The sequence below is a fragment of the Syzygium oleosum genome, unplaced genomic scaffold (assembly GCF_021117445.2).
Source record: "Syzygium oleosum isolate NSW1041296 unplaced genomic scaffold, Sole_v2.1 Sole_v2.09, whole genome shotgun sequence".
NCBI classification, from domain to species: domain Eukaryota; kingdom Viridiplantae; phylum Streptophyta; class Magnoliopsida; order Myrtales; family Myrtaceae; genus Syzygium; species Syzygium oleosum.
The window spans coordinates 6,345,040-6,353,743 of record NW_026607493.1 but is presented as its reverse complement, the minus strand read 5'-3'; the positions used below and the strand labels follow the sequence as shown (position 1 = coordinate 6,353,743).

The following is an 8,704-nucleotide window of genomic DNA, read 5'->3' as shown; positions in this document are numbered from 1 at the left end:
ATAGGGAATTCACAAGTTTGAGGATAATGTCTTCAAAGGAATAATCTTATGTAGTCCCTTTACTCAACATACATTTCGTGAGCGAGTTTGTTTACTCTTTGGAGGTAAAAAGGTATTCTTTTTTTGGCTTTCTATATTAATAATAAACTTATCCTTCGGATTTAAAAATTATGAAAAAGATTATATATAAAAGCACATGTCCGCATTTATTTGTTGTGGAATTTAAAATGTTTCAGAGTAAAAAAAGTAGAAATGCATGAAACCCAAGATTTATGAAAAACGAAAATTAAAAGTTGAAATTGACATACCGTTAATAGAACTTGTACTTGATACGGGAGATGGAGACATCCTTGTTGTGTAATATGAACTCATCTCTATTGAATCCCTTTGTCATCAAAAAGAGAAATGAACATAAATAACCTTAAGCAAATCAATTATATGTTGTATGCTTTAAATCATCTATTCATGACTATTATCATGCTCATTTATTGAGTTGTATTAAATTTAGAGGTAATGCTCAAAGGCGGGCAAACGGCTCTCCACTATGCGCGTGGGCCCTCTCAAGCTCTGATGCTTGTTTTCATATTAAGTTTTGAATAACCCTAAGAGATTCTATGTGAAATAGGAGTCGCCACTAACCTTTTTGGGGTCGGCTAAAAACCAAGTGAGCATGCCTCACTTCCTACACGACCAGAGATATGGAATCGGGGACTTGATTACAATAGTCGCCTTGGTACCCAAACTTGATTGAATTGTTAATTAAGGTGATCACGCAACTTTAATCAATCATGAGCATAAAGGTCTTTCAAAGTCGCTAATTGTTCATGTTGTTTTTGTATGGTCCTAAGGTTATTTTAACCAATCTAGAAAGGAAAAGAACAAAACTATATGAATATCAATTAAATGACACTAAGCTAAATCTAATAGGAAAATCTAACTATCTAATCAAGGCTTATGTTCCAACCATTTTAATTACTATTATTATTTAATTCCGAAAATAGGGAATTTTTCTGGCCCGTGTCCGCATTTAAAAAAAAAACCAACTTAAACCCAAACTAATTAGGCCCTCCATACAGCTTGCTCTTCTAGTTGTCGCCTTACTCAAGTCTGCCGTGAGCGAACGTCCCCAACGAATGGTAGCCACCGGCATGTTAACGGCCACCACCATTCACCATTGAACAGCACCAGGACCCAGGAAAACACAGAAACAGGGCAAGGCAAGGACGACTTGATGCAGTCCGTTTTGTTAACACGAGAAATAGAAACAGAAGAATCGAGTTCGACAATCAATGAAAGAATATCAGCACGAGATGTCTATCAACACACATTAAAAAAATGTGCCAATAATCAGAGAAAAAACCATACGAACATACTATTCAGTTTTCACACAAACATCACCACCACGCTAGTTTTTATTTTCAACCGAGATGGATGGACGTTTTCAAATCATTACCTTACCGAGGAGGAAGCTCTATTTAGCGTCGCCTGCGAGGATAAACACCGAGGATGGAGTCTTCACTGAGAGATGAACCAACTCGCACTATCTTGGTCGTGCGGTGCAACGACGAGGGACGGCCACGGCATGAGAGCTACGGGCGTTGAACAAGCGAAGGAGGAAGAACCGCCGGTGAGACTAAATGGTAAGGGGTGTTTGGTCGACGAAGAGAAAGCAACTGGGGGCAAGCTACGGCCATGGGCTGAGATAGTGGCTGCGTGGCTGGTGATCGTGAACGAAAATGGCTTCTCTGTGTGTGCTTGTTGCTGGTCTGAAGTTTACTCCTTCGCCTTCCTTCTCACCCTCTTTTGTAAACATCGAATAAAAACGACATCTTAAAAGTTTATTTTTTTTTTCATTTTTCCCTTCTTTTTAGGGTCTGTAAATTAATGGTAGCCAGCTTTTATTTTCTATTCCCTTTATTAAATTCTTCTATTGTATTTTATTTTAACCTTTTCTTATCACGTTTGCATCACTTTATTTTTTATTCTAATATCTATAATGTGTTAATTAAATGTCCAACACATAAACATGATTTCGCATATATCCCATCCATTTTGTTCCTTATATCTAGCATTCGGTCAACATTTCTTTTATCATCACAATTTCCTCTAATTTTTCTAAATCGCTCTCATTTTCTCTGAGTACATATATCATATATGAAAGTAAAATGAATACCGCAAGTGGTATTGATGGCGAGTCGATCCAGATTAAGATGATTTTCACAATATGCAAATCAAACCCTAATATTTGCATAAACATCATACCCAAAATCTTAGAACAAGATGATTTTCACAATATTATAATAGACGAGAGGCATACCTTAATCCATGATGATTTCTTGTGAAGAAATCAATTGTAGATGAGAAATCTTATAAATAAATAGGTTTCTCCCTTGATCCATTTTAGGCTTTCTGATGTTGTTGATGGAAAGAAAATTGTCGTTCTTTTCTAGGGTTGAGAGAGGACCGGTTTCTAATTAGAGTCTTTTATAATCACATTATCCATCAAGGTATACAGTAATTAGAATACACTTCTCTATGACCAATAGGAATTTAGCACCTAATAATTATTAAACCTAAGCCACATATGGACCATTAATCACGTGGGCCACAATAAAATCCAATAGGAGGAAGAACCGCCGGCGAGACTAAATGGTGAGGGGTGTTTTGTCAACAAAGAGAAAGCAGCCGGGGGTAAGCTACGGCCGTAGGCTGAGATGGTGGCTGCGTGGCTGGTGATCGTGAACGAAAATGGCTTCTCCGTGTGTGCTTGTTGCTGGTCTGAAGTTTACTCCTTTATCTTCCTTCTCACCCTCCTTTGTAAACATCGAGTAAAAGAGACATCTTGAAAGCCCCTTTTTTTTCCTTTTTTTTTTCTTCTTTTTATACTCTGTAAGTTAATGGTAGCCAGCTTTTATTTTATTTTATCTTCTCCCCATTTTTGTTCTTCCTATTCCTTTTATTAAATTCTTCTAATGTATTTTATTTTAACATTTTCTTATCACGTTTGCATCACTTTATTTTTTATTCTAATATTTATAATGTGTTAATTAAATGTCCAACACATAAACATGATTTCGCATGTATCCCATCCATTTTGTTCCTTATATCTAGCATTCGGTCAACATTTCTTTTATCATCACAATTTCCTCTAATTTTTCTAAATCACCCTCATTTTCTCTGGGTACATATATCATATATGAAAGTAAAATGAATACCGCAAGGGTATTTATGGCGAGTCGATCCAGATTATTCCAATCATGTCAAATTAATTTAAATGAAAGAAGGAACCTCTTGCTAAATATATGTTCACCTACTGGAGAATTAACATACTAATCCCATTAATGTCATACTCTTTTTCTTTGTTATTTAAAAGTTTTTACTTTCTATGTGTTAGCCTCTTTATACTTGACCATAATTATTGTGATAAAGAACATGATATCAAAAAAATTACCAGCGAGCGAATGGACTATACTATACGCGAAGCAGAATTCTTAAAACCATGTCATAATAATAGGAAGCTGTTGAATATATCAATAAACAGTAATAATTTGTATGAGACTCTAGCCGATGAGCCTAGCTTCTCCGGCCGTCACGTTCCCCGAGAATCCTAACCTCAAACACTCACAAAGATGAGTACCGCCTTGAGGTCCATTAGCATCCAACCGTATGTCGAACTCCGCAAGTCCAACTCTTTTGTCCTCCGTGATGAGGCCGTCCACGAGCCAATCGATCACATTGCTCCGGAACGCATCTGACGTGCGCCTCCAGTCATATCTGATGCTTCGGGGAGATGGCGAACAGGCGAAGGAGCGAAGCTTCATACTCTCCACATTCCTGCCTTTGTAGTGCACCAAGACGACGGCGCTGTCAAGCGACAAGACGTGCTCTCTGTCCTTGCTCAGCAGAAAGACATCGACGCGCCTAGTCCCACTCAGCAGATGAGACAATGGCGAAGACTCCAGACCGGTGCTCTCACTCCGAAAGCATAATTAAATCGCGAGCGAAATATCCGAACACCACGGAGATTGTGGCTAACGCGAGGAACCCAATTGTACCGAGCACCAAACAGTCCTTCCACGGAAGAAATGTCAACCTCTACCAAGACCTTCTAAAACATTCCATGTCACTAGGTTGACTGAAAACCCAACGGAGAGAGATGGCGGTGCTTCCGGGGTAGATTTAGGCAGAGGCGCTGGGTAGTGACCGTGTGTACTATTATCATAAGGTCATGAAAAAGTTTGGAGGTGTTTTTAGAGTAACGTGTAATTGTCCATCCAATTCGTTATTTATCAACACCACCCCCCCCCCCCCCCCCCCCCCAACTTGCTGAAAAAAGAAAAAAAAAGGAAAACACAATGAAATTTAGGCTATTTTCGTTTTGCGGAAAATTTGACATGTTTTCTAAGAAGGAAAAAGAAAAAGAAAAGAAAAGAAAGAAAAGAAAAAGAGAAAGAAAAACTATTAATAATTAATAAAAAAATATATTTTTATAAGAATGAATAATTCGTTCATCAAGGACCCAGGCCTGAGCCCGAGCCCGAGCGCCGAGGACTCGCGTATGGGGCCAGAGCTTGAGAATCGAAGACCCGAGCACGGCCTTTATGGACACGGGCTTAGGTGTCGGGGGATCGGGCACGGGCATCAAGGGTTAAGGCTCGGCCTCGATTAACACGGGCGTGAGCGCTGGGGGCCCGGGCCCGATCGCCAGAGACATGATCCCAAACGTCGAGACCTTGGAACCAACGTAAGTGTTTTCGTGCCCATGCGTAGAGTTTTGAGTCCAAATTCCGAAACTTAGTCATATTTAAGAAAATGTTTCCGGTTATTCAAAGAGGGAAGTCATTTTCCTGAACGTAGGTATAGGTTTTCCGATAACTCATTTTCCCAAGCAAAACCTAACATCAAAAAATAAAGAAACTGTTTTCCGCGAAACGAAGGGAGCCTGAATTATCACCTACTCAACGACACGAATTCGAATGACCCATCAACTAATTCGGGAGCTCGGGATGGAGGGGCAAGCCGAGTATTGCTCATCAGATTATTGACATGGATTGACACGCGATTATCGATAGAGTGTTATCTATTTATAATCAATCAGACGAATGATGTTACGATTAATCTTGAAACGACGAAAACTACTCCTTTATTTGTATCGCTTTTGCAAAATAAACTTAACTAATTCAAAATTAATGTAGAATCGTGTCTTTTTATATAAAGGTGCGTGTTGTGTATATATGTTTGTATTGTTAATCTTAGTGAAATCAGTACGGCCTTTCCGCAGGATTCGATGTGTGTATATGAGATCCGAGTGCGGAGTTCTGTTTACTGGCTCGAGATTGAGTATCCCATTTCCAGCGCCGGCATGTCGTTCGCTTCCCGTGGCAATTTCGCCGCCGCTGGCGGCTCCGGCCACAAATGGTTCTTCTGCCACCAGTGCAACCAGACCGTCACCATCGTCGTCTCCCCCTTCGCCGACCCCCTCTGCCTTCGCTATAACGACGGCTTCCTCGAGGAGTACGAAAACCCTAGCCCTGGCCTGAGTCGGTGCCCTCCTTTCTTGTCCGATCGTCTCTCCTCCCTTCTCCTCCCTCCTCCCTCTCCTGTTCCCGACCTCCTCCGCCACTCACACCACCGCCACGGCCGACCTCCAGAACCCCGGCCTCTTCTCGAACCCCTCGTGATCCGAAAATCTGTTAGACCCGTTCGCCTTCTTGATGAACCAACTCCAGGATCTGCAGTCCAGCGGAGCGCAAATTCAGTTCGTGGTCAAGAGTAGTCCCTAGGAAGGCCGCGGTCCGGCCAATATTGGCGACTACTTCATCGGCCCAGGCTTGGAGCAGCTGATTCAGCAGCTGGTGGAGAACGACCCGAACTGCCACGGGACGCCGCCCGCATCGAAGTCGGCAGTCGACAACCTCCCGACCATCAAAGCAACTGAGGAGCTGCAGAATTCCGAGATGAACCAGTGCGCAGCCTGCTGGTACGATTTTGAGAAGGATATGGAGTTCAAGCATATCTATCATGCGGATTGCCTCCTGCCGTGGCTCGACTTGCATAACTCTTGCCCTGTTTGCCGGCACGAATTGCTGACCGAAGATCCTGATTATGAGTACCGGAGAGGCACGGCCCCGGGAATGCGCAACGATGCGGCAGTGGTACCAGCAGTGGAAGAGGGGAGAACAGGACGGTTCGTCGGAGTTTTAGCATAATGTTGCCTTATGCTTTCGGGTGACTTTAGAGCGGGTTGTGATGCTTGCATATGAGAGAGAGAGAGAGAGAGAGAAAGTGATCCACAAGGTAAATTAATGGAATGGCAAGCAGAAATACGATGATGAAAAAGAATGCTTCTATTGAGGTTTCACCTTGCAATGTTAACCCCTCCATTTTTTCCCTCATCACTTACAAAAGATAATTTAAGCCCTCTAAAGGTGACTTTTCGAAAAATATGAAAAGCAGCTTTGGATTCTCAAAGTGATTTAGTGAAAGCGGGTGGACGCTTTGGACTGCGGGCTTTGAAAGGCACGGTTTGGGCTCAAAACTTCTAAAGAATTTCACCGAACTTTTCAATCAAAAGACTTTGGGATTCCAGAACTGCATTTCAAAATTTTCACGTACTCACAACATGAGAAAGATGTATTTGCACCCGTCAAACTGGACTGGTGCATACATCAGCCCAATTTTATATTCTCTGAAAACATGGAGAGATCGTGGCCCAGAAAAAACAGGGGAGATAACAAGAATTGATACAGCAAATAATGATGAGAGAGAATTCTAGAAAAAGTAAAAAAAATAAAAAATCATATCATAATAATATAAAATTGGGAAAAGTAACAACCTCGAAGCCATTGATGATATATCAGTGAAACGGGGTGCACATACAATTGCTCCTCCTTCAAATATATCGTCCTTTAAAGCACGTGGTATAACCCTTAGGAAACATAAGTTGCGACAAGCCATGATTCTAGAGATCCCATTGGCCATCGTTCTCGTCCTTCAAAGCCTACAGAAAACTCCTATCGCTGAGCATTTTGTCCGAGAATAAAAATGAACAAGCACCATAGTTACCTTCAAGGAAGCAGGTCAGCTCCTTGTTTGTCCTGGCTACAGACCCCCTAAAACTACACACATGATCTGATCTTGGAGTTAGGATGATGTGACATTAGAGAGTTACTATTTATCAAGCTAGATGGAGAACTGCCCTTGCTTGTGATTCTTCCACTGGAGGACGGCAATCTGCTTTTGAACAAGAGGCAGCAACTTCAATTGCCACGAGGGATGCATCGCAATTGCAATCAGGATAATCACATAGAAAGTAGGGCGAGATAGCCCGCCAAATGAGAATTATATGCTACTTTTAACAACCAACCATAGTAGATCACATAATTCATGCTTTCAGAACTTATTTGCAATCCAGTGCTTCTCCCTCAAAGCTATTGCATGAGCCCCCATAAAAATAAGAGGAATCCAGAAGCCTCGACCCGACTCAAGGGGAGTATGATTGACCATCTAAAAAGAACAAGACAATTATGGATTTATCTTTTATTAAAAGAGTGTCCTAAGACGGGGTTGGAGGGAAAAATAGAAGTGGCAACCGATCATCACGCGCGCGCGTACACGGAGCCCATCGCAACATCCTGAGGAGGTCCTTGAGCTTAAGTATTCAGATCAGAGGCTTGTCTCGTGACCGCCTTATGTTTCTGCATTAGACTAATGAACACGTAAAACTAGTTGACATTCAAAGCCATAAACGGGAGTGAATGCAAATAAATCATTACTGCTGGGGATACGATAAAAGGAAAAAAGAATACTGATAGTTGCAGATGGCAAATCGCTACAGAACAGCTCCAGCACCTACTATCAACAAGCAACAAGCCAGAATCTTATCATCCCATTACTTGGAAGCACTAATCTTGAAGACTGTGACCGAAAGCGAAGGTAACATCCAAGACCCATAGGAAAGGAAAGGAAACCAGGAAATATACAAGACATGCGATTAACAACCTAAGCTACGAATTCTGGCGCGAATCTCGCTCAACATTTCATCCGGGTCCTTCCCTGCAAGGGCTATTGCCTTAGCCGCGATCCTGTTGGACAGCCAATGCTCCAATTCTTCGAACTCCATGAAGGCCGCGGCGATGAGAAGCCTGATGGGGCAGCGGCAAGGGTCGATGTACCCGTCTTCCCACTTCCGCAGCTCGTCCGGGGGGACGGTGGCTTTCTTCTCCGGCGTGTGCATCTCGCACCACTCGAGTACCTTCCCCAGCGATTTCGTGTCAGATGCCTCCATCAGGATGACCCCGCCGGCCTCCGCCTCCGCCTGTCGCCGCCTGACCAATGGTATTTGCAAGGCCACGTGCTTGTCGACCAGGAAGACTTGGCCTTGGTAGGACTGGAGCCGATAAACCCTAGCGCTTCCCTCCGTCGTCGTCATCGTCGTCGATCGATGATGCCCACTGGAAAGGCGAGGTCCCAAGGAAAAATCTTTAAGGGAAAATTTTATCAGAGAGAAGGCAAGGCAATAAGAGAGAGAGGAGAGACGGGCCGAGTGACGGCAATTCTTAAAGGTTACGTTAGGCGAAACTAATTTATCGATGGTTCTGTTTGTTGGTTTCGCAAAAAATATCACTAATTTGCCAAAATATTTTTCTAATCATGACCGATTTTGCACTGCTTGAGGAATGAGTCGAAAAGGAAATTTTCCTTT

The 8,704-nt window shown here is 42.4% G+C and overlaps 1 protein-coding gene and 1 pseudogene across 1 annotated transcript; one reads left to right on the top strand and one right to left on the bottom strand.

Moving 5' to 3' along the window:
- The first annotated feature begins 5,265 nt into the window (after positions 1-5,265).
- On the top strand, positions 5,266-6,232 carry LOC115664548 (E3 ubiquitin-protein ligase RING1-like; annotated as a pseudogene).
- Positions 6,233-7,993: 1,761 nt separating this feature from the next.
- On the bottom strand, positions 7,994-8,431 carry LOC115664549 (SKP1-like protein 12). The gene has a single exon (XM_030586470.2). It carries the CDS (start codon positions 8,429-8,431, stop codon positions 7,994-7,996), a length of 438 nt encoding a protein of 145 aa, XP_030442330.2.
- Positions 8,432-8,704: the final 273 nt, after the last annotated feature.

Excerpts from the sequence above, each read along its gene's own strand:
- LOC115664549 (XM_030586470.2), bottom strand. The coding sequence starts at position 8,431 with ATGACGACGACGGAGGGAAGCGCTAGGGTTTATCGGCTCCAGTCCTAC.